Source organism: Corythoichthys intestinalis, chromosome 10 (genome assembly GCF_030265065.1).
Source record: "Corythoichthys intestinalis isolate RoL2023-P3 chromosome 10, ASM3026506v1, whole genome shotgun sequence".
Taxonomy (NCBI): domain Eukaryota; kingdom Metazoa; phylum Chordata; class Actinopteri; order Syngnathiformes; family Syngnathidae; genus Corythoichthys; species Corythoichthys intestinalis.
Window position 1 is genome coordinate 5,498,936 of NC_080404.1, and position 26,316 is coordinate 5,525,251.

Here is a 26,316-nt window from a genome sequence, read left to right on the forward strand (position 1 = left end):
TACATCACAAAAATCGAACGTAATATTTGGTACAGAAACCTTTGTTTGCTATTACAGATACCAAACGTTTCCTGTAGTCCTTGACAAGGTTTGCACACACTGCAGCAGGGATTTTGGCCCACTCCTCCATGCAGATCTTCTCCAGAGCCTTCAGGTTTCGGGGCTGCTGCCGGGCAACACGGACTTTCAGCTCCCTCCATAGATTTTCTATTGGGTTCAGATCTGGTGACTGGCTAGGCCACTCCAGGACCTTAAGATGCTTCTTACGGAGCCACTCTTTACTGTAGTTGCCTTGGCTGTGTGGTTTGGGTCGTTGTCATGCTGGAAGACCCAGCCACGACCCATCTTCAGGGCTCTTACTGAAGGAAGGAGATTGTCAGCCAAGATCTGGCGATACATAGCCCCATCCATCCTCCCCTCAATACGGTGCAGTCGTCCTGTACCCTTGGCAGAGAAGCAGCCCAAAAAAATGATGTTTCCTCCTCCATGTTTCATGGTTGGGATGGTGTTCTTGGGGTTGTACTCATCCTTATTTTTCCTCCAAACACGACGAGCCGAGTTTAGACCAAAAGGTTCAATTTTGGTCTCATCCGACCGCATGACCTTCTCCCATTGCTCCTCTGGATCATCCAGATGGTCAGTGGCAAACTTCAGACATGTCTGGACATGCACTGGCTTCAGGAGCAGGATCTTGCTTGCGCTGTAGGATTTTAATCCATGACGGCGTAATGTGTTTCCGATGGTTTTCTTCGAGACTGTGGTTCGAGCTCTCTTCAAGTCATTGACCAGGTCCTGCCGTGTAGTTCTGGGCTGACCCCCCACCTTCCTCATGATCAGTGATGCCCCACAAGGTGAGATCTTGCATGGAGCCCCAGAATGAGGCAGATTGACAGTCAACTTGAACTTCTTCCATTTTCTAATAATCGCTCCAACAGTTGTTACCTTCTCACCAAGCTGCTTCCTTATTTTCCTGTAGCCCATCCCAGCCTTGTGCAGGTCTATTATTTTATACCTGATGTCCTTACAAAACTCTTTGGTCTTGGCTGTTGTGGAGAGGTTTGAGTTTGTTTGTTTGAGCATATGAACAGGTGTCTTTTATACAGGTAACAAGTTCAAACAGGTGCAGATACTTCCGGTAATGAGTGGAGAACAGGAGGGGTTCTTAAAAAAGAACTAAGAGCCGAAATATTTACTAGTTGGTAATGTATCAAATACTTATTTCATGCAGTTAAATACAAATGTATTATTTAAAAATTATACTATGTGATTTTCTGGATTTTTGTATTAGATTCCGTCCCTCACAGTTGAAGAGAACTTATGATACAAATTACAGACCTCTACGTGGCTTGCAAGTGGGAAAACCAGCAAAATCGGCACTGTATCAAATACTTGTTCTCCCCACTGTATATTGTGTATGCATGTGGAAAATGTTTTATAATGTAAATAAAACATTGAAATGTTCAAAAAGTCACAAATAACAATTTGGAATGAACAGAATTTATTTCAATACAACAACTAACAAACAATAACAACAATAATAACGAACTACTGCAACTACTAACTTTCAACGAACAACGACAACAATAATTACAACTGCTTTTTTTTTCAACAGTTCCAACATAGTCTCTTTGTGTGCTTGTTGCATATAACAACCCCACGTTCATCACGTCATTGGGAAAAAACTAATCAAAGGCAGTGATGGGGCTGCTGCAAGCATTATTCATAACAAGGTACAACGCGACACTGTGAGCCTTTTTTGCAACATACAAAAACATTACAATCATCATCTTCGAAAGGAAGGATGTTGTTATGCTATGCTAATGCTACGAGTTAGTTTAGTGTGTGATGATCACTCAGCACAGAGTTTTAAAGGCTAAAGCAACATGGCATATCAAGCATATCTATCTTCATCTCGTTCTCGTGTCGTCAGACGAAAACTGGCATCCATCTTGTTATGTTTTAGTCTCCCAAGACACGTTTTAGCGCGTCATCGTGACGTCATTATGAAAAAATTGCTCGCTGACGAAATACTTTCGTTATCATCATTGTTGACGAAAGCAACACTGCTCTGGAGAATGTCAATTATGACAAGGTTGTGTTGGCATTTGTACTCGCAAAGGTCTGCTGCAATCTTCTGCCAAGGCAGCTCCGGCAATGGTGTCGTGATCAAGGGCTCCTTCTGCTGACTGGGTTGGTTAATGTTGCAGTACCGACATAATTGTATGAGTTTTTATACATCCATTCCGATCCCTGGCACTAGATGGCGCCTTTGTAGTCTTGTCTACATTTCGTCAGCCCCTGGTGACCCTGATGGATCATCTGGACAATGTCGTCACGAATGCTAAATGGAACAACAATTTGGTTGCCTTGTCTCAGGACTCCATTCGGCTCACTCAGTGTTCCACGCTCGCGAAAGTATGGCTTCGCCAACATGGCTACGCTTTTCATGTGATCCGGCCAGCCTGTCTTTACATAGTTCAGGACACACTGGAGCTCAATGTCCGTCTCTGTTTGCTCCTTGATCTGATCCAGGACAGGCATCGTCACTCCTAGGTTCTCCTCTGTGGCATCAAAGTATGCCTGGATCTCCTTTTCCAGGCTGTCCGGTTCTGTGCTTTGTAGTGGGCACATTAACAGTGCGTCCGCAGCAACAAGGTTCTTCCCCGGGACGTACCAACGTACACAGCTGCAGAACTGAACTTCATCAATCTGACAAGGGGACGCAGGCAGCAGAAGAGTCTCGTATATAGATCTTTTGAATTCATCAGCGTGACCAATGGCTTGTGGTCGATGTGTAGCCAGTATGACTCTAGGCCACACAGATACTGATAGAAACATCCTGACGCCCACACGCCCAAGCAGACATTCCTTTTCAAGCTGGTCATATCTTGGTTCGGTGTCAGATAGAGTACGGGAACAGAATGCCACAGGCTTCAGTGTCCCATCATGCATCTGCATGATTAAGCCTCCCAGGCTATAGCTGCTTGCATCGGTGCTGATGACGGTGTCTCTCTGAGGGTCAAAATCGACCAAAGCTGGCGCTAAGGATATAATTGATTTCACCTCAGTGAAAGCTCTTTCTGGTTCCGGACCCCAGACCCACTCTCTGTCAGATTTTAGCAGTTCGTTCAATGGCCGGAGACGGGTGGAGAGGTCTGACCGATAACGGCCTATGTATGTCACCATTTATAGGAACCAAGTTCTGGAACGTTCATTGGGGTGCTCATGTCTAATAGGCAGCAGCTCTCGCGGGGTTTGGCCTCCGGTCCCAAAAAGTCCAACTTCGTTTGAGACATTTAGCACTTTTTTATGTTGAGCTTGAGGCCAGGGTTTTGGATGGCCTTCACGACCTTGCTGAGTCTTATGTCCTGTCAGACTATTACACCTTCATGTCTTTCCAGCAGCTCCAACATTTTCCTTTGAAATATTTCGCTGACGCGATCTCAAAAGGCAGCCTTTTAAAGCAGTATCTACCCCACGAGGTATTGAATGTAGTCAGCAGGGCACATTCCACTTCCAAAGGGATCTGCCAGAACCTGTTGGCTTTGTCCAGGCTTGTTAAGACTGCACTTCCTGCCAGCTTGGGGAGAAGGTCGTCAATAGTAGGCAGTATGAACTTTTCTTGTTCAACACATTCGTTCAGACTTTTCAAGTCCACACATATTGTAATTTTGTTGTTCTTCTTTATTACTGGGACCATGGGTGCAGAGCATTGTTGGCTGTGTGACTTTCTCTATGATGCCCAGTGACTCCATCGGTTTCAGTTCTACCTCCACTTTGGTCATTCAGCGGGTTGATCAGGCCTAACTTGATGGTCGCTGCTCAGCAGAGTAGGTTTTCTCCACATGACTTGACTACGACCACCCTGAAGTTACAGTCGCGTAGCTTGTGCTGTATCTTAGCTTTAATCTTGGCTAAAAACTACCCTTTAGTGGTCACTGTGCCATCTGGGCTTCCAAATGGTGTTTTAACAGGTTTAAGTTGGGGTTTTTTGGGCTTGGCCATAGTATGTGACTTCTGTTACTACTGACGTGTCAGCCCCCGAGTCAATCTTGAATGTCACCGGAGTATTAGCAATGTCTAGTGTAGTGTGCCACGGTGGCTCATCTTCAGTAATGACCTCGTTAACATTTGTGTTCTCATTTGTATTATTTTCAGCTAGTGCCCCAAGGAAGACAGCCTCCTCTTCATCCCAGTCACTTTGCATGCCATTTACTGTCACCGCCCGTTCACTCTTAGTGTAATATGCTACTGTAAAGTGTCCCATTTTCTCGTTTTCCTTTAGCTGGACACTGATTTGGATCACTGTGTTCTCTCTCTTCCACAGTTTCCGTTTTCGTTTTTCTGTCTGTGTGGAGTGTGTACTTTAGCTCCGCTTACTGTACTTTATAGTTGCTCCTTCCTTTCTTTCTGAAAGCTTTGACTTCATCCACGCTGTCAGGTGAGCCCTGGTTCTCTCCATTAATTAACTCCTAATACCTTGCCATTTCAACTGCACTACACAGTGTCAGATCATCCTTCATTTGTAACTTTTGAGATAGTGTTTTATCTGGGATTCCAATGACTAATCCGTCTCTCAGATGGTCATCTTTCTCGGAGCCAAACTCAAGAGTTTTCTGCTAACTCATAGAGCTGCCTTATGAACCCTTCCACATTTTCGCTAACTAGCTGCGCACTTGCATAGAATTTAGCCCTTTCATAAATGATGTTACGTTTCGGTAACAAATGTGCATCAAACTTTGTTAGTACCGGGGCATACATTTTAGCATCTTCTGCATCCGTGAACGTGAATGATTTAAATATGTGCTCACCCTCTGCTCCCATTGACTATAGTATGGCGCTGACCTGTATTTCCTCGTCCTCCTCGTTCAGTTTTGTCACAACTCTATACCGGGAAAATCTTTTTTATTCTAATCTGGTCAGGTTGCTGGCTTTGCGAAATCTAAGTGCTCCGCGGGTAAAACTTTGCCATGGCGGAGCAAACACTCAGTCTGTTGTCCCAAAGTTACTGTTATTTTTCTTCCCCTAGGGCATGAGTCAGCAATCCATGGCTCTACAGCCACATGCGGCTCTTTACCGCTGCCCTAGTAGCTCCCAGGAGCTTTTTCAAAAATGTTCTAGAATAATACATTTTGGGAAATATATTTTTTGTTTTAATATGGTTTCTGTCGGAGGATAAATATGACACAGACATTCTTTTAATTTTAATATTGTTATGAAGTTAAACTTGAGGGGGCATCATACAACAGAGTAAGCACGTGGTGCGTCATTCTGTACAGACAAGTTTCCGAGGTATTTCCCCTTTACTTCCGCATTTCTGCCTGCGACTTCTGTTTTACAATTTCTCTAACCAAAACAACAGTGGAGCTAGAGAGGCATTACTCCTTAAAATCCCTCAAAAAAGACAATTTGGAAATGCCGCATCCATCTGTCATCATCATGACATAGGAGGACAGCATGAAGAAATGGCTAAGCGTCGCCACAACCAAAATAGTTTTGTATTTTCTTGGGTTAATGGCAGTGGATGGATGGAAACGCAATCAGGGACCTGAAAAGCTCTTAAGCATATAGCATATATCTTAAGCAATGTGTCCTTATACATGAATATGGGAAATTTGTGTTCATGAAGGCAGATGTGAAACCAAAACAGTGCCACCACAAAGCAATAACAGGCACAATTATGTTCAATTTGACCACAATTCTGCGTGTTGCGTCACAGCTGAGACATCATTAGCTTCGCATTAGCTTCAACAACAAAGTAATGGAAAACACTCATCTACTACAAGTCATACACTGACTTTTTACCCTAAATACATAAATTCAACTGTTACATGTTTTTTGTTCATTTGTTTACAAGTGAAAAACGCTGTTAGGCAAGGGAAGACAACTTGATGTGCTTCACAACAACACTTACGTTGATTGACTTATATTGAGACTACATGCATTCTCCCTTGATGATGGAAGGCTCGATTCGCTTCATTAATATTTTCCTAATAATTTTATAAATTGTAATTTAGAGACCTGTTTTGCACATGCACCAATTGTTTTAAATAAAACAAGAAATGGAATCATGTTGTCCAAAAGTTTTATTGTGATCAATATCTGCAATAAAAAAAATGACATACTATTGGTGTTTGTATGTACATGTGCGATGTGCTTATAATACCAAAACTATAACCTAACTAGATGACAATTACCTGATTGTATTTCCTTGTAACAACAAAATCTGTGTCAGCCCTTCTGCATTCGACAACTGTAATATTATTTGTAATTTCGCTTCATTTTGGTCACTCCAGTGGCCGGCGTATCAATCTACACCACATGTTGACAAAGGCCGCAAAGGATGTTAGGATTTTGTCCAAGAACGATCAACGAAGTGATAAGAACAAACATGCAATCTTTAAGGTGGATACTTTAGGGTTAAAGGTACGAGCCAAATCCTTGTCCTGCTGCTGTTTTCAATTCAAGGCGGATGGCGAGGTAGATCCATACTGGCACTTTGAAGCTGGACGCTGTTCAAAACATTCCACTTCCAAGCATATATATATATATATATATATATATATATATATATATATATATATATATATATATATATATATATATATATATATACAACATCACTAAAAGTCCCAGAGTCTCATCTTCGTCGCGCTGAATCCATTTTTGTTGATCCCGTAGGTTCCTCTGGTTTGATTTAGCAGTTAAACCTATGTCTACTTCAACTGCAATTCATGGTGTTCTGTCTAAACCGGAAGTCCGTAGCAGAAAATGTCAAAAATGGCGCCAACCAATTTTCGCTCAGGAAACTTGTCTGTAGGATGCACTACAGACATGAATGAATATTTAATAAATATTTAATCATGAAGGCTCATTATGTATTTGTAGCCAAGTTGGTTTTGAATGTAGGCTGACATAGCTAATATAAATGCATACTGCGTGTGTTGCCGTCATTATAAGTAAAGATGTACGATAACATCAGTTACTGATAATTATTGGCCGATAATGGCAATTATGATGTCACACAGATAATCCAGATAAATAAAAATAAAAAAAATTAAACTGATAATGCAATCTGATAATTATATACTTGATTCAAGCGATAATGCACTCACAAGAACTGCCTGGGTCACGCGCAGCAGAGGCAAGTAATGCATTCAGTACACTGCAAATTTATAACATCTTAATCAGATTATTTATTTTCTTAAATCTAGCTAAATAATTTTCTCCATTTTGTTTTGAGTGTTAACAACTAGTTAAGAGATGAATGTTGTTGAAATTCGCCCCCCCAGCCAAGACGCACTCGGGAACAGCGACAGCCAAATAAGTGCCACTCGTCTGACGCTGCCCCCGCGCGCGCCAACCGGGAAGGCAGAACTCCGCGCGTTCTCTCTGACATTAACCTTTTGTACTGACTCCATGTTCCAAAAGTTTGAAAAAGACTCGCCGAAAGCAGGTTGACAATTTATCCATCGACAATGGTAAAAACGAGGCAAAAACAGACGACGGAGGGACAATTCTGGATCCAAAATAAGGCTACATGTTTCCGAGCAGCAAAAATCTGTGTTATCTCAGTGTCCAGTCTTTTTAAAGTCTTTGCTGACGCGGGCCGGGTCAAAGGTGTGTCCGAAGGTGTGTCTGGGCCCAAATGCCGCAAATTTCCAAAGTTTTTTTTTTCTTTAATGTCAGGGGCGTGATTTTTTTGGTCCAGTTTTTCAGTGCATCAACAAATCTCCGACTCTTTCAAATGACGTTAAATTTTTATAAACAACTTGCAATTCTTGGGATTTGTTCTGTAAATGAATTTATGCAGCTTATTATTTTATTTTATACTGAAATGTCCATAACAATGGACATTCCCTTTAAAAGACGCTGGACTGGAGAGCTGTGAGGTAGTAGGAAGCGAGGGGGAGACAGGTGAGAAGCAAACGTTAGCGGTTGAATGTGGCGGCAGTCCGTTATTTTGTTTATTGTTTTCTTATTGTTGCCACAATAAAGTGGATAAAACCATAAACGACTCTTCTTTTTTCCCTCATTCGAGGCTATTACAATACAATTTTTAAAAACATTTTTATATTATTATTATTTTATATACATGAGAGGTGCCGGATCTGCCCAAATAAGTCCCGGAACACAGGGAGGCCAAAATCAAGCGGTGCCGAATCTTGTTCCGGCAGGATCCGGCACAAATTAACCCCTGCACACAATAGTTCAGGCATAGTGGTATAGGTAGTTCGATGTAGTTTGGCATGTATATTTCACTTTACGTGACACACATTAACCCCTTTTACTATTTCTACATTTTAGTTTTATCTCTCAGCAAAGTATATTTTATCTGAGATTTGGTTGTATTGCGTTCATGTTACACAACCCGAGCAACGCTACTGCTAGTAAGTTTATAGGTTTGATATTGTGCCATTGTGTTAAGAAAATAGTACTTTTTGATATTTAATTCTGGATTATCGATACAGCACAGCAGATTATATTGATTGATACTTTTATAAGAATGTGGTTTTTTTCACTACTTTTCTGTTTTCATAAATATCAATTCACTTGTTTGTTGATATGTTGATGTTTATACATTTTTTATGTTGTTTTAATGATGTGGTATATTTCAGGTGTGGGCTTCGCTTTGAGCTATGCTCCATCCATCGCCATGGTCGGTCGCTACTTCAGCGAGAGAAAAGCGTTGGCGTACGGCATCGCCCAGTCTGGTAAATTCTCTGTTTTCGTAACTTCCTATCAATATCCCAGCATTACAGTCTCGTTCTTCCATCCAGGCAGTGGCATTGGAACCTTCATTTTGGCTCCTTTGGTGCAGCTGCTTATCGATCAATACTCTTGGAGGGGCGCCATGCTGGTCCTGGGCGGCTTTGTCTCTAATTTGTGTGTGTGCGGAGCCTTGATGAGGCCGGTGTTGGAGCATAAAGACAGGAAAAGGTACGGTGCCTTGATACAACCTCTAAATATCAAAGTTTGTTATCTTAGTTGGTTTCATTGATGTTGATAAAACCTCCAATCCATTTAAACTGGGAGGCATCACAGATCAAAATATCGATATTTCATATGGATTAGTCGATGTTCCACCATCAAAGTTAATGCCACGAATCATCAGAATGCCACCCAGCTCAACCCACTAACTTCAATGGCTTCCTCATACTATGTCAACCTTCCACTGAGCAAACCAGTTTCTTATCCTGTCAGGAAGAGGAGGAGCTGTGCTAACACATGCACAGCTCTCAAAGGAAAAAGAGGAAAGCCTTTTGATTAGGTCCCAATGAGTCACCGAGGTGTAAACATCTCTTCGCCTGGCACAGACTCGCCCAGGTCTGGATTTAGATAGTGTTTGAAAAACATTTTTGAAACCTCCTGTCTTAATGACTGATAACAAAGCAATCTGGTACTAGTTAGAACAACTTGTTAATAACTCTTGTGTGTTTCTGCTTTCCTGATAAAGCTTCTCCCTCAAAAGCACCAAAGAAGAATCCGAAGAGAGCCCACTAAAGTCACTGGAAAAGAGTGACCTGAACTACACTGAAGGACTCTTGATTGCTAACTGCCACCTAGAGAACAGCAAACTAGCCGAGGTCAGCAAGCTAAATCAGGCTAACGCACTAGCCCTGCTATCCGGCGGGCCCGACAACAGGCTGACAGATCTCAAGCTGGCCGAGTGCATTTTAATCAGCAATGTGCAAACGACAACCGCACTCGGGGAGACTCCGAACTCAAACTGCAAAACGGCCGACGCAAAGAGGGAAGTTCGGGGTTGTTGTAGTTGTTACCTCCAGCTGGAAGAAGACTTTGGCTTCCTGATGGTTCCGGACTTCTTGGTCCTGGCTTTGTCCTTCCTCTTCCTGGCGTACGGTTGTAGTACTCCAGTGGTCTACCTAGTTCCCTACGCCCTCAGCAAGGGGGTGGAGCACAAGCAGGCTGCATTAATCATGTCTATATTTGGAGTTAGCGGCATCGTGGGTAACGTCACCTTTGGTTGGATCACAGACAGAGAGTAAGTAAACGAGTGACAGAAAAATACAGTGTCTTTATTTCCTATTATTGAAACCTGATGCTTTTCCAGGTGTCTGAAGCGCTACCGAGTGCTGAGCTACATGCTAGCCATCGGAGTGGAGGGCCTGAGCTGTCTGTTTGTTCCGCTCAGTCACTCTTTCGCACCTCTGGCGGCCTTCACGGTGGTCTATGGCTACTTTGACGGTGCTTACGTGGCGCTCATCCCCGTGGTCACCTCGGACGCTGTGGGCTCCTCCTACCTCACTTCAGCTCTGGGCGTGGTCTACTTCCTGCACGCCGTACCCTACCTCATTAGCCCGCCCATAGGCGGTGAGGAACTCTTTTATACTTTACGCCCCTTAGAAATTTGTTAATTGAAGTACTCCCACTAACGGCTATAGCAGTCAAATGTTCATCTAAATTAGGAAGCTAAGTAAAATGTTTTTTTTCATTTGTGTACCCCCCGTCCCCATCTTTTCTCATTCAATATACTGTTAATTGATTTATTGCATATTTATTTAAAGCAAGATATAGTAATTGATTTGTATGTCGTTGTTCAGGTTGGTTGGTGGACGTGACTGCCAACTACACGGCGACCTTTTTTGTCAGTGGAGTTTCATTCATATGCAGCGCTGCCATCTTGGGGGCAGCCATGTTGGTCCGACGCTCCCGTCGGTCGAGACAGAAGGTGCCCTGTCCTGAACATGCTGGACCAGTTCCCACCGTCATTTAAGGAACTTTAAGTTTTTATAACAATCAATCACTCTTCAAACCACATTTTTTTATTATTTTTTTTACCTCAGCTTTTTGTAAGTGAAAGCTAACGATACAAAAATTTATATATTGATACTTTCGTATCATTACGATATGTCATATGGATATTTGATAGTGCAGCATTTATTCTGTACTGGGAAAATTAACAATAAAGCTCATGAAAATATCATTAACAATACTGTGAGTGATAACACTTAACGGTGTTGATATTTGATACTTATGGAATAATACTGTACCTTGAATGGTAAAGACAACACCTGGAAATATGTCATACTGGTGCGTCGATATTGAACTGTGAGACACAACTATGAAATATCACCGTATCAGTATTTGGTATCAGGGTATCGATACTGCGTCAACACAATATGTATCAATTTGGGCAAGATGTCTTGCCATTTTTGTGTCACTGGATTTATATATTGTTTGTATGTTTTAAAAAAAAAATGGACCAAACATGCTGGAAATTAATAAACATTTTAATATTTATGATTGCTGCAGTTTTTCCCCAAGTAAAGTGGCACAAGATGAATTTTCTAAACTACTAAAGTCAAGTTGAATTTGGCACAAAAAATATACGGCAATGTGTTGTTATGTTGAATGTCTAAAGAGGTTGAAATAATAAGCGAAGGACAAGAAAAATGTTGTCGACTGTACATTAGGTAGCAGTTTGTAAGCCCACAAGAGCATGATCGAAGATCGTCTATTCCAACATACCCCAAACAAGTCCCAAACAAGCTTACCACTGGTAGAGAAAGGAGCGAAACAGTTCACGAGTGAGGGGTCTGCATTTTATAGACATTCTTGATTGGTTCTTACCCATGACAATGATGACGTAAGGCGTCAGAGACGATGGCTAAATTGCTAATCGGCTAAAACACGCAGAGGAACAACGTAAACTGGACAGGTATATGTTTTAAATGTCACTTTGTGTGATTACTTAGTCACTCGTTTATAGCGCTGTCCCAATACAGGCGAGCCGCCTAGGGTGCATCTTATCTCTTGTTTTGACACAATGGCAGAATAGAACATATGGTGTTAAGCCTTACACTTTTTTTCCTCTAATACTTTTTCGTACATTTTCATTAAAAGTCTTCGTTCAAGCTTGTTTTTGAACCTTTCTGTGTGTTGTTTGGAGGTTTCGGGACACCTGTCAAGCGAATGGTTAGCCATCATGCTAAACTACTTATAATGAAAATAAAATTAAACTTGTTGTGTTTTGTCCTCAGTGTTCTTATGTAATTAGTCTGAATCTTTTGCTAGGTATGACAACAAGTATTATATTTCCGTTCTGGTGCTGCCAGTAAAGTGGTATTAAAGCGGAAATGTGGAGTAAGGTTGGCCAACCATGTTTTTGAATAATATCAATGGCTAAACAATTATAAGCATATTTTCATTATTTTTTTTTAACGCAACCCTTCCAGATTCTTTTTTTAACCCATAGCAACGCCCTTGACAACGAAAATGCTTTTCTTTGGCAATCTTCGGAAATTACGTCACGCTGAGAAGTGCGACGGAAGGCCGGTGTTGTGCCCAAAAATGTACCCCCCGCGTGAAATGTCCCCCCTGACGGGAACGCTTATTTATAACGCTTTATTGAGGTGAAAACAAATGTTTTCATGGACGCATTACAGTAATGGATTTACGACTGTAAATCAGTTTTAAATAAATAGATTACAGAAAATACTAGTACTGTATTTTAGTAACAAATCGTGGACTGTGCCACATAACCATCTTTGAACAGAAATGTATTAGTCTACAGGTTTTCACGACCATACCCCAATGACAATCACACAGGTATGACATTTATGAGCTCAAGCAGAGTAAAATAATACATATTCACAGCACAAGAAAATTGTTTCCATGTCCATCGATTGGTAAGAAAAAGTTGTTTGTACGAGTGACGTGTGGGCGCTCAATAATAAAATAAATAAATAAAATAAAATAAATAAAATAGGCGCTCAATAAAGCGTTATAAGTAAGCGCTCCCGTCAAGGGGGACATTTCACACGGGGCGGCTATTTTTCGGCACAACACCGGCATAGAACAGTATTGTTTGTTGCATTGCTTCTCGGTAAGATGCCACGGCGGTGTGTGGCGGTGTTTTGTTCTCACTCAAACGAAAAGTTGTATGAGTGGCCAAAGGATAGCAGGGCACGTAAATGGACATCTTTCTTCGCACGAAGCGAATGAATTTCACGCCATCATCGAGTAGTGTTCTCTGCTACAAACACTTCGAAGATGCCTGCTTCCTTAACCGGTCTGCTTATGATCAAGGATTTGCCAAAAGTAAGTGTGATTTTTGGATAGATGACTGATGACTTTGTCAAAGCAGAGCTGTCAACTGTTGTGGAATGAACAGTAAAAGCTAGCGACGTTAGCCAAAAGCTAACTCGTGGCAATCCCCGATCATAGTTGTTGTTGCGTTCGCTAGGTTAAACGTGTTTAAATTGTGCGTCATCTATGATCTTGTCTGAAAGGGTTAATCCACTGTCAATCGGGAAAGGGGTGTGGATACGCGGGTCTGCGTCGCGGTAATTCACGGTCACGTTGCAGTAAGAGACACACACCGCCGGTGAGTTTGTGCACATTTATTTGTATTATGTATTTCCACCTTCATGCTTCAAGCATTGCATTGCATTGCATTGCAATTTTTACGGTTCGGCGTTTCTTTCATGGTGATCGCTTGATAGCCTTCTAGTTTGCGTTTTACGAGAGCCACTGACAGGTGACAGTTGACAACAAGCGTGTTGGTTTTAATGTCTCGCAGCGAATCAGCGAGCGCGCAGGTCACGCAGTGAATCATGGGAAATGTTATCTCGGGACAACACTGAAATGGTGCTTTGTAATCTGTTCGCTTGTGTGAAAAAAACTACATTTCCTCACGCCATTAGACGCCACTTCCTGCCGAGAGCCCCAAGCTGTGTTCGTACTGTTAGCTCCATGTGTTAATAAAGAAACAAAGTTGTCAGCACGTCGTGTGTTCGATACCTTTGTCAACAAAAAGCTCATAACAAGACACTATACACGATCCGTTTACGAGACGCTGGGACTGGAGAGCTGTGAGTAATAGGAGGCGAGGGGAAGATGAGCGAGAAGCAAAACTTCGCGGTCGAATGTGGCGGCAGTCCGCTATTATTTTGTTTTCTTATTGTTGCCACAATAAAGTGGAAAAAGCCATCAAAGACTAATCTCCTTCTTTCCCCCCAACGTTTTTATATTATTATTTTATATGCACGAGAGCTGCTGGATCTGCCAAAATGAACATGAAGTCTGATTATTATTTTTTTAAACAATGTCATCAGATGGACAAAAACATAAAATTATGTGCAAATGCCTTCATCTTCAAATCATGAAAATAATAACAGCCTATATTTTACCAATCTCGATGGGTCTTGTCTCCATTCCATGTCAGGTAGTCTAGGCACATGGTTTGCAGCCTGATTAGCGTCTGGCTAATACATGTTAGGTCCAACATAAAATTCCACCCTCCTCTTCTTCCTCCAACTCTTCAAAAACTTGGATCTCCTCCTTTGCGCTCGATCTATTGCTTATATCGCTGTTTGAATCATTGTTTGAAGGGCTTTGTATGGTGGCCGTATGTATGGAGCGCTGCCATGCTGTTCTCGGTGTGACGTATCACTTTCGGGTTCGTCCCCTTTCAGGCTCGAACTTCGGAAACGCGATTATTTTGTCAAATATACAACATAAAAATTAAGTTTTCATGCTTTATTTGTTGGACAATGTTTAATTACTTTAATTGTGACCCTATTTGGCATGTTACTTCACATTTCTGCTTTAAGTTTAATAATAATTGTATGTGAAAATACCAACATCATATTTTGCTGTTGTCTTCTTCTAAGCGGATGAATGGAGCCAGACATTCTGACCTATAAGCACGCAGTCACTGGCCCGCCATTGGATGATGACATCAGGGAGGCGGGATCAGACGAGGAAGCGTTCCGTGGATTTTCTCGCGGCCTTGCCGATCCGCCGTTCCGCCTCAGGTTCGGCTTCCGCCACCAGTCGGAACCCTCGCCCCTCACCAACAGGTTCCGTGACGCCCCTGGAGAGGGGGCGGGATTCGCCGCATTCGGCGGGCAAGCGGCCCACCCGTGGTGTTGCGGCTTTGCGGGTGCCACGACATCTTCGAACGTTCTAAAGGAGACGCGGGATGTTATCATGGACTCGGAACCTGGACCGTCGCACCGCTGTCTCCATCTCAAGACTGAAGACACGCCCCGGGTTTCCTCCGCCTCGGAGGAGCAGGACTCCATCTCGTTGGAGGGACCTTCGGAAGACTCAGAACCCAACGTGTCATCGCTGGCCTCCTTCGAGGACAGCACCGATGATGAACAGATGATGGATGACGTGTGCTCCGCATCTCAGGGAACGTGTCCTACCTCTAATCTCTCCTCTAAATTTTTCGCTGATGATTCCAGGGGTTGTCAGAGTCTCCCCCCAAGCGACAGCTTCGCTGATTTCTGCTCAGCCGCGACACAGCAAGATCTTGGCGAAACGTGGGCCCGCATTAATGACCGGGGTGACCACATGCAGCAAGTAGGCATTTCAAGCTTAAAAGAAATATTACTGACCCACAACTCTCAGTAGATGGCAACAGTGCATCATTTTATGAATGAAAATACGGTAGGTCCATTTCCATGATGCTTACTTTTTGTTTCTGTCCATCAGCTCCTCCAAGCGTCTTTTCCTCAGATGGTTCTAATAACTAAGCGGGGAAAAAAGGAGGAAGATGAAGCAGAAGAGGTCCCCAACTTGGAGGCGTTACTTCGTCTTAAACAGCTCCTTGACTGTGAAAAGGGCACAGCTGAGCGGTAGGAGAAGCCAGGCTTGGGTGATTTTATGATTAAGAGACATTTGGGGTCAATTTCGGTGACGTATTTAATCGATCAGACGTGGTGGAAATGCAGCCTGACTATACATTGGTATAAAAAAGTATTTGAACCTTTTGGAGTTTCTCACATTTCTGCATAAAATCACCATTAAATGTGATCTGGTCTTTGTCAAAATCACACAGATGAAAAAAAAAGTGTCTGCTTTAACTAAAACCACCCAAACATTTATAGGTTTTCATATTTTAATGAGGAAAGCATGCAAAGAATGACAGAAGGGGGGGGATAAGTAAATGATCCCTCTGCCTAAGGAGACTTAAAGAGCAATTGAAACTCATTTTTGCCAAACAATTTAAGCCAGGTGTGTGCCCAACCAGTGATGAGTGGTTTAAAGCTGCCCTGCCCACTATAAAACACACACCTGGTAAGAATTGTCTTGATGAGAAGCGTTGTCTGATGTGCATCATGGCTCGGTCAAAAGAGCTGTCTGAAGACCTGCAATCAAGGATTATTGATTTGTATAAAGGCTGGAAAAGGAAAGTCTCGATGTTCATCAGTCGACAGTCAGAGAAGTTGTCTACAAATGGAGAAAGTTTGGCACTGTTGCTTCTATCCAAAGTAGTGTCATCCACCAAGGGTTATGCCAAGAGTTCAGCGCAGAATACTCAGGTAAAAAAGAACCCTACAGTGTGAAATCACTGGCACATTCCAATATCTCTGTGCACACATCATAAACTATGTGTAATACTGTGGCCAACAGTGGTGTTCATGGGATGGTGTTCATGGGAGGACTCCACGGAGGTAGCCACTGCTGTCTAAAAAAAAACATTGTTGCTCATTTAATGTTCGCAAAAAGGCACTTGGACACCCCACAGAGGTTTTGGCAAAATATTTTGTGGACTGATGAAACCAAAGTTGAATTGTTTGGGAGTAACACAAAACGTCATGTGTGGAGGAAAAATGGAACAGCTCACCAACATCAACACCTCATCCCCACCGTGAAGCATGCTGGAGGGCGCATCATGATTTGGGGCTGTTTTGCAACCTCATGTCTTGGACAACTTGCAATCATTAATGAAAGACTGAATTCAAAGGTTTATCAGGATATTTTGCAGAGGGCTGAGGCCATCTGTCAGACAGTTGAAGATAAAAAGAGGATGGATGCTGCTACGAGACAATGATTCAAAACACAGAAGTAATCAACTTCAGAATAGTTTCAAAATACACTTCGCCCTTACTAAAGTTGTTTATTTACAGCAGAAAAGGTAACAACAGTGGCAGTCAGATACCATTTTATTTTTTTTCAGGTCATTCATTGTCAGATATAAGCAGCACAGCAAAACGTTACAATAAAAAATGAGTAAAAATATCAAAATGGCTTACCTTTTGGTCCTCTGTAAGACTATGGCCCCCAACAAAATGTTTACTGCTTATGAAATGTGAATAAGTTCACCTTGCTGGCGTTGAACTGGTCTTTTGGACGTCCGTGCAAATTGATCCATTCTTCACATTTTTTCCTCTGAGTTTTTGGTTTTGGGAAAAGTATAAAGAAAACCTCCTTCATATGTTGTAATGTCTAAAGTCGTCTCTAAGTTTCAGAGCAGCAGTGTTGACTTGGCATGTTCTTTTTTGAAAAATTACCGGACAAAACAAGCAGAAATAACATGGATTGTATGCGAGGGCGTGTTTATAATGACCCGATAATGATCCGTGTTACGATGGGGAGGTCACGGTCTAAAAATAGCATTCGTGCAATACACTATTCCATTTGTCTTGCGTTCCAGTGGTGGGAGCATTCTGGTGGCCCTGACGGTACGTCCGGGCCATTTATATTGTCGATGCCAGAATATATCAATGGCGTACTGCACGCATGCTATTTTTAGACCGTAACGTCGCATCGTAAAGCGGAAGTAAAGCCGAAGTGGGACATTATAGACCTGCCCTCACATAGAAACAACGTAATTTGTGCTACTTTTCGCAGGTAATCTTTCAAAAACGAACATGCCGATCACGCATTGCTTTTTTGGAACTTGTAGAAATGACTCTAGACATTGTGGCACATGAAGCATGTTTTCTTCATACGTTTCCGGAAACCAAAAACTCGGGAGGAAAAAATGTGAAGACCGAATCAACTCGCGCGGACTTTTAACACCAGCTCGGTGAATCCATTCACATTTCATATGCAGTAAACATTTTGTCGGGTTGGCATGGTCTTTCAGATGACAAATAGGTAAGCCATTTTTATATTTTTAACTTATTTTTTTAGCGTAACGTTGTGCCGTACTGCTTCTGTCTGACAATGAATGACCTGAAAAGAATTACAATGATATCTGACTGCCACTGTTACCATTTCTGTTATATATATATATGTATATATATATATATATATATATATATATATATATATATATATATATATATATATATATATATGTATATAAATATATATAAAACAACTTTAGTAAGGGGGAAGTGTAGATAAATTATAGAATTAAGATTTGTTATCAATGAAAAAATTAAAAGTGTTCATTGGCTGTCACTGAGTAGCATTTGCGATCGCTACACAAAGCTAACTAAATTACCCCCAAGAACAGTAAGAGACGTAGGACAACCAGAGGATATATGAGAAAGACAGGGCTGATGGTAAAGGATAGCTTGTTGAAACAGGAGAATGTCATTGTCAGTCGCGTCGATAAAAAAGCTAAAGCTATGCTTCGGTCGGCTCGTTTTTTTCGTCTTTTTCAGCCTTCGACACTCAAGCCATCTCTAACTGAACATTTTTATGTTCTTCCACATATTTGCCAGTGAATTTGGCACCAGGCACATCATTTTCGGAGAGAATTGGTAGTTTTAGCTCTGTAAACATCTCCTTCGTACACGATTTCCATTCATTTCCTATTAGGGACAACCGGTGGCTTGTCCCTACTTAGCAACAGTAGCTAATGTCATGAATATTAATGAGCGGAAGTGACGTGTTGCTTGCAGTACGCCATTTTCAGAGAGAGCATATTGATAACCTTATGGGCTATAACAAAGCATCACGATATATTACCTTTTCTATATATTGTCAAACCCCTAATTTGTAGTCATCTATGTGACTTCCAACTCCCAATCCTCAATGTTCCAATCGGTGACATTTTTACCAGTCTGACAATGTTCCACAAATGCAGCTCGGCAGTTTGTTCTCCTGCAGTGTTGGTACAGTGCATCACTTGTTGGGGGGAATGGAGATTTCTGACGAGGCCATACAGACAGAATTGTATCTTGCATCATTTTTGACAGATGACTGACCATTAAGGTGAATATCGACATAACCCACTCCTTTTAGCTCTTCTGATGCCCCTATAATCCGTGCAATTAAATTATATACTAAATTCTGGCACAACAGATTGATTATCAAACATGTTCAAATTGTCAGTGGTGGAAGGACAAGGGCATGTCATATTAGCAGAGTCATTGAGAACCCTCTTTAAATTCAAGCCTGCAATGTACAGTAGGGTGTCCCAGGCCCCCTATATAAAATCACATATTAACAGATTCGGACTCGCACACCCCTTCATTGTATTCCACTTGCTAAAAGAACCGAGCACACGAAATTTCACTCCCATAGCTGGTTGCTAAGGCTTCCCTCATTGACAATCCTACTGGGCTGGCAGATTGTCTAACTTGCACAATTCACATTGGCCAAGGTGTTACATGCACTGGTGCAATACAACTGAAGTGCAATACAACTGGATAGTAGCAATACAACTAAAGACAAGGAAGTGACAGCTGCACTACTGGAAGCTGGCCTTGTCAGCCGTGGGCAATTGGCGGCGGTGATGTTCGACAACCTGAAAGATGAGCTGCCGCTCGTCTTCGTCCTTCGTCAGGCACTGGTTGAAGTCGATCACCAGGTTCACTGCTCGCTCGGCAACATCATTCACAGACTTCAGCTTGGACACAACAACTGGAGCTTCCCGCAGATCCGCGACTGTAGCTGGGAGAGGCAGCTTCAGGCAGTGGAACAGGTTCTGCGACCTCCGGGTGATGGAAGTTGCCCAGGTCAGCCCTCTTGAATGTTAGGGTCCTCCTTCCTTCCAGCCGCCGCAGTTCCTTCCCTTTCTCCTGAGCCTCGTAGAGGTTGTGCGGCATCTTGGCCTTCTCCTCTTCTTTGGTCTTAGTTGAAAACATCGCCAGGGGGGCCAAGTCTTTGCTCAAGTACCAGAGATGCCCATGGAACTTCTTGAGAGCAGCCGAGCCGACTTCACTGTCAACAGCTGTGTATCTGTCCAGCTCCTCGCACATTTCCAGGTTGTTGACAGGTGCATCGACGGTCACTGGAGCTTCGAACCACCGCTTGAGGTAGACCGTCACTGCGAACACGTTGATCTTGCGCAGAGCTCTTGCTTCATGTGGAGTGAGTTGGAACTGCTTCCGAATGATGTAGATTTTCAGCGAGTAGATGCCTTTGGCCATCCATCGAGCCCGGTGGTATGCCCCAGGCCGGTTGAAGCGGACAACTTCTGTCCCGGAGCCCATGAGGAAGAAGCGGGCGAGGAGGAGGAACTCGCGGTAGTCGTCCCTGTGGTGGGTGGTCTCCAGCTGGCTGTCGATAAACCCGACGACTTCGTCCTTCTTGAGACGCACCCACTCGGAGAGGTTGTCGCTCGGATCGTCGTCAAAGGGAGATGCCTTCGAGTGGTCCAGAAAATTCCATTCTGCTTTGAAGCGGACGAACAGGGAAATATCAGGGCCAGAGGATCGGAAGAAGAGGTCGAAGACAGCCGCGATGTCCTGTTCCATGCTATGATGGCGGCAGGCGAGGAAAAGGATGTGGCGGTCCAACTGTGCCTGGAGGAAGGTGCACGCTCCACTGTGGCCACTCTGGCCCCCCAACTGTGTGGCCAGTCCTCCAGCAGTTTGAGTATCGCCGTCGCCATGGACTGCCCGGAGCTCTCCGGAATCTTGGGGATGGCGAGGAACCAAGTGCGATTTTCTCGAAGTAAAGTCACATTCTATCAGAAAAAGACTTGCTTAAACCACCTCCCACGTGGTAAGCTTCCCAAATCCGATGAGTTTTTCAAGATCGGTGATATTTTGGGGGGAAATCCTCCCCCCTTCGAGTTTCAGATAGCTTTTCTGGATCGACCAATGTCAACACCAGGTCAAGGCAACACCGCATACATTCTCATGTGAGTGCAAATGGACAGTTGAAAACGGATCAGGATGACGCCCCTACCCGGCTGGCCCCTGTATACGGCATAGCAGACATTACATGTGCTCTGAGGGAACCCTAAATATTAAGCGATCATTGTGAATTTTTTCTCACAGTACTTTGGCAAGAAGTGGAATGCATTGAGAGGGTGTGTGAGATTAGTTTCCTGGATTTACTTTTTTGGGACACCCTAATGTACAGTGTCGCCGTGACATCAGTAGTATTATGTCCAGATGTTGTGCTAGCCACGTGTTCACTGTCACTTTCAGTTTGGCTTTCATCTTGGCTTAACTGAATGGATGTATCTTATAAAAAGCCATTCTTTTAGATTCAGTTGATGGGAATGACCCAACACAGTCTTGTTCAGCCAATACATCTTATATGTCAATAATAACTTAAAATGTTCACTACGCTGTAGGTTTTTTACATTTTCATTGCAGATATTTTACAGGTAAAACTTTTAAAAAGGGCCTTGTCTCATTCACCATCTGTGTCTTGACTTTTGTCAGTGCCCGTCCAGGATTTTGTCTCCCGAGCCGCCATGACCCATGTGATGCAACCGGCCTCAAATTCAAGTGGGGCACTTCCCACGCTAACAGGACGCTCCTCAGCTGTCTCGGCGTGCTCGATGTGAGTACGTTGAACCCATTGTCTGCCACTGACGGACATGGACCTCCAATCCAACTAAATGATTGATTTTGAAATGATGAAATGATTGACTCTTGAAATGAGTTTATGGTGGGAGGGTGGCAGAGGATAGACGGTAGAGGTGTGCATCGGCACTGCTCTCACGATTCGATTCGATTACGATTCGGAGGGCCACGATTCGATTCGGCAATGCATCGCAATGCATTAAAGCCTGGGATGCATTAAAATTCTAAAGCAAAGTACATTTTTCGTGAATCATGAGGCAACAGAAGCGGTCAGACATAAAACAACTTTTTATTGGCTCTTGTGTCACTCCTGGTTGAAGTCAAATGAAAATACTTTCAGATATATATATTTTTTAAAAATAAATAAATTAAAAAACATCACAGCATTTAATTAGTGCTTTGAATGAGACCAGGGCTTTCTCTTGTTTTTTTTGCACACAGTATTAGCCTTTCACACAGTGCAACATCTGAACTCCTGTGCAAAATCAGTTATAACAGTCACTGTATTTTAGTCACAACGACCAATCAATAAAAATATTCAAGTAAATATTAAAGAAAACGACAAAGAAAATATTGTAGTGCAGCAGCATCTTTATCGCAATATCAATCCAGGGATCAGTTCAGTTGCAAACAAAACATCAACTAAATTGCAATGTAGAACAAAAGCAAAATGTAGGCCTAGCCCACTATATATGTGCAATAGAGGTTAGATCGGGCCTAAAAAATCCAGCCCGACCCGACACGGCCCGCTGGTATTGAAGCCCGACCCGGCCCGAGCCCGATCAATAAACTAGATTTGCAGGCCCAGCCCAAAAAAACCCGAATTTTTTTTTTTTTTTTTTTTTTTTTTTTTTTTTTGAGTGAAGCGGGGTGGGGGGTGGGGGTGGGGGGGACGCAGCAGCAGCAATTTATTTTCATTTCTTCGAGTTGGCTGAAAAAAACGCAAGTTTTCTTAATGTTTAAATTGTCTACATATTTTATGATCATTATAAAAGCATTTACAAAACGAAATAACGCTGGGAAAGTTTAATATAAAAAGAAAAAAACATTGGGTTTTGCAGACACACAGAGGAGAAGATTCAAAAGGATCACATTTCTGTTGCCTTTGTGTGCATAAATAAAAGTGTCCTTTGTAACGAATTCTCAGTTGGCAGAAAAAAAACTCAAGTTTTCTTAATGTTTAAATAGTCTACATATTTTTATGATCATTATAAAAGCATTTACACAACGAAATAACGCTGGGAAAGTTTAATATAAACAAAAAACAAAAACATGCGGGCGACGGCGTTCATGTGCATGCACAAGCAAATGCACAATACAAAGAGCCTGCTCTCGGTTTTATCCCTTTTTTTTTTTTTTTTTAATAATTTATTAGTCCGGCGCGGTGGCCCGACCCGAATGTGAATGTGAATGCTTAACATTTTGACCCAGGTCGGGCCGAAAATGTTAATCAGGTTTGGGCACAAGATCTAACCTCTAAGAGATAGGACATAATATAACAATGGCTGAAGCGGAGAAAGAGGGAGCGAGAAAGATTATTGATGCACCTAAGACATTGAAAGCAGACATCTGGAGACATTTTGGCTTCTACGAGGTTGGTGGGAAACTTGACGAGAGTTATGCGGTGTGTAAAAAATGAAACATGAGAATAATAATACAAATTGGGAAACCAAATCCGTTGCATCACCGGAATTGCATAGGGAAGATTTTTTAACATACTTATATATTTTAAAATGCGCTGAATTGATTCGGCTTGTTGCCCGCATCGAATCGAATCGTCCATGTCCCGCATCGAGATGCATTGCCGCATCGATTATTTTTGACACCACCAATAAACGGTCCCCCTTCAAATGGATTCTACGTCTAGCTCCGTCAGTGGCAATATCCTGTATCTTTTTTTTTAACTTTTTTTTTTTTAACAAGCAGCAGCCGAAAAAGGACAGTTTTCCAACTCCCATACTTGGACCTCTCTATCAACCCAATGCAAGTACGTCGGTTGACGCGCCGTACGTTCTTCCGTCAATGGCGACCACACTGTTTAATTGTTGTCTTTTGTTTTACAGCTGATCAGTCCGGGCCTTAGCCATTCTCAGGTGGTCCTCTTAGTTTTCACACTGTGTGCTGAAGCTAGGGAAGTTGCAGATTCACACTTTTTTGTATATGTTTGTACACCTTTTGGTTCATTATAACATTTAAACAAGGCCAATATTAATGATTCTTTGATTTCATTTGATTTTCAAAAGAAACCACGTGGCTGTGATAAAACTCGACAATGCAAAATCAAAATGGTGCACTCCAACAGTCAGGACTTGTTTTTCATCAGTTTAAACTGAGCATTTTTGCTGATCGATGTATTATTTATTTTCCATTTGCTGATACTGAAGCTTTTAAACGTACCAGCATGCTAATGGCTTGTCAATGTTTGTCATCAAATAAGTTCTGTCAAATATTTTTTCCATCCCCATGATAAGTTGTGCCTTTATAAAGTAAGCTACCAATTGTACTTCTTCCAAAACCCCAAGAAGTTACCTATTTATTTATTTATTTATTTATTTATTTATTTATTTATTTATTTGTTTGTTTGTTTGTTTGTTTGTTCTATTTTGGATCTGGATTTCCTTGACAAATATATCTTTTTGTTAAGTCTTCAGGTTAACAGCTTGGCTCTAAATGGCATGCACTACAAGAAATGTGTATGGTAAATACTGAAATAAATCTGATTGAACTGAATTATGGATTGTTATGCCTCTTTAATTGTTTTTCTACTCTTTCTTTCTCTTTCACCATTTTGGTACTTGTACACCTGAAGTTGACTTCAAATTTTTATTTTTCATACTTTCCTATTCTACAGTGAAGATTTTAAGAAGGAGGAAAGGGCAGCAACACCCAACATGTACGCACATGCAATGAAAGAATGTGTGGCTTCCTTAATTCCCTGAAGCTGTTCACCTGTGAGTTTCCTCAGGAGATAGGCTAATCACCTCTCTGGTCCTCACTCAAGTATTCGTGTACAACTTGGCTGCCAATTGACAATGCTAGACGTCCAATGCATTTGACTGGGAGGGGCGAGTGGTGTCCAGTCAAAATGGATTGGATTCCCGGCGCCGTCAACGGCACTGAAACGTGAGCGTTCGCAGCCATTCTTCCCAGTTTAAATGAATTTGACGCCTATCGTTGTCAATGGCAGGCAAAGAGTTAATAGTAAATATTCTCTCATTTTGAAAATGTTTTGCGTATATTATCTTTTTTTTTTTTTTTTTTTTACCATTTTTTTAAGGACCAAAAAGGGAATTGATAAAAACGTTATTTGTTATTTATGCGGTTTTATTTCATTTATCAAATCTTGAGTGTTATTGAGGGCCATAACCAGTTTATTTCTAATTTTATTCATGTTATTTTATTAACAATTATTTATTTATTCAGAAATACTACATGACCCAAACTGATGTCCATGGTTTTTTTTTCATTACCAAAAATAGCCACTTGCCTCTACAGCAGGGTTCACTAAATCCGGACCTCGGAGCCACTTTTCCTGTCGTGTTTTCCATGTCTCCCTCCTCCAACACACCTGAATGAAATAATCAGGATCATTATCAGGCTTCTGGAGAGGTTGCTGATGACATAATCATTTGATTCAGGTGTGTTAGGGGAGAGAGATGTAGAAAACACGACAGGATAGATGGCATCGAGGTCCAGATTTGGGTTTGATCTATAGGGTTCAAAGTGAGCTTCCTTATTATTTTAATAATGTGTGATTCATTTTATCAGGTTTGAAAGACAAGCTCAGTAATAATACAGGCATAACAATCACCTTTCGGCGAAATCCAACATTTTGAAGTCAAAAAGGTGACCTACGTGAATTGTGTAGATCCAAGGACAAATTTTTCAGGGGGGCGTCGGGAGATTACAAGCTGGCAGATCGTAAGTCCATCTAACTAACTATCGACGTTTTATTGAAGTTGCTAAGCCTGTCGCGATATGCATTGAGTCCATTTATGGCACGGTAAATAAAAATGAGGGCTGTAACTTTCACGGCTGCGTTTTATCGCCGCATGCGTGCGTGCATACATTTGTGCGTGCCTGCTAATGGCATATGAGACAACAATTCCTTTCACAGATGTTTATTCCTCATCAGCACGCTGTAGAATTAAAGTTCAGACATACAAAATAAGGAAACACATCTATATTGAACACTGTAAACCAGGGTTGACTAAATCCGGACCTCGGTGCCACTTTCCAAGTCATGTTTTCCATGTCTCCCTCCTCCAACACACCTGAATCAAAATAATCAGGATCATTATCAGGCTTCTGGAGAGGTTGCTGATGACATAATCATTTGATTCAGGTGTGTTAGGGGAGAGGGACGTAGAAAACACGACAGGAAAAGTGGCACCGAGGTCCAGATTTAGTGAACCCTGCTGTAAACGTTAGCATTGCTACATTGAGGGGAAAAAAGACAACCTACTTTAGCCTCCTATAAAACATTGACAGTCTTCTCCAAAACTTGCGGTTAAAAGGTGACACTTCAAAGATGAAAAATCGCTGGTTAACAGCATTTGCAAAAAAAAAAAAAAAAATGAAACTGATTACTGACACCACATGCAATGACAAAAAGAGCTTTTTTTGCGGAGTGTAACGGGTTAGCGAACATACTTCCAGTGAATATTTCAGCACGTCATGTTCGTTATGTAAATAACGATTTCTGGAGTTAATCCCTCATACATCAGAATTCAGATACCACACTAAGAATAGCTTTAAAATGACACCCTTTATGAAAAATCTGATTGGCAATGCATAATTACTATAGTACTATTTTATATATATATATATATATATA

The 26,316-nt window shown here is 41.9% G+C and overlaps 2 protein-coding genes across 4 annotated transcripts in view; both read left to right on the forward strand.

Moving 5' to 3' along the window:
* The window catches only part of LOC130922854 (monocarboxylate transporter 12-B-like), a 64,819-nt gene extending 53,561 nt beyond the window's left edge, over positions 1-11,258 (forward strand). Inside the window, exons 5-9 of one of the 3 annotated variants that reach the window (XM_057848045.1) lie at positions 8,619-8,714; positions 8,763-8,940; positions 9,458-10,006; positions 10,076-10,335; positions 10,566-11,258. In XM_057848045.1, coding sequence (XP_057704028.1) covers positions 8,619-8,714; positions 8,763-8,940; positions 9,458-10,006; positions 10,076-10,335; positions 10,566-10,738 — 1,256 coding nt within the window. In that variant the 3' untranslated portion in view covers positions 10,739-11,258. The remainder of the gene's footprint in view (positions 1-8,618; positions 8,715-8,762; positions 8,941-9,457; positions 10,007-10,075; positions 10,336-10,565) is intronic. The other 2 variants (XM_057848046.1, XM_057848047.1) reach the window with 2 other exon arrangements.
* A 318-nt stretch (positions 11,259-11,576) lies between these two features.
* Positions 11,577-24,221, forward strand: LOC130922856 (uncharacterized). Its single transcript, XM_057848051.1, has 6 exons — positions 11,577-11,683; positions 14,640-15,336; positions 15,469-15,611; positions 21,336-21,456; positions 23,406-23,466; positions 23,543-24,221. The coding sequence occupies exons 2-6, from the start codon at positions 14,647-14,649 to the stop codon at positions 23,560-23,562; spliced, it is 1,035 nt and encodes a 344-aa protein (XP_057704034.1). The 5' UTR covers positions 11,577-11,683; positions 14,640-14,646; the 3' UTR covers positions 23,563-24,221.
* The last annotated feature ends 2,095 nt before the right edge of the window (positions 24,222-26,316 follow it).

Coding starts and splice junctions, on each gene's coding strand:
- LOC130922856 (XM_057848051.1), top strand. CDS start 14,647: ATGGAGCCAGACATTCTGACCTATAAGCACGCAGTCACTGGCCCGCCA. Junction 15,337..15,468: donor GGGGTGACCACATGCAGCAA/GTAGGCATTTCA, acceptor TCTGTCCATCAG/CTCCTCCAAGCGTCTTTTCC. Junction 23,467..23,542: donor TCTCTATCAACCCAATGCAA/GTACGTCGGTTG, acceptor TTTGTTTTACAG/CTGATCAGTCCGGGCCTTAG.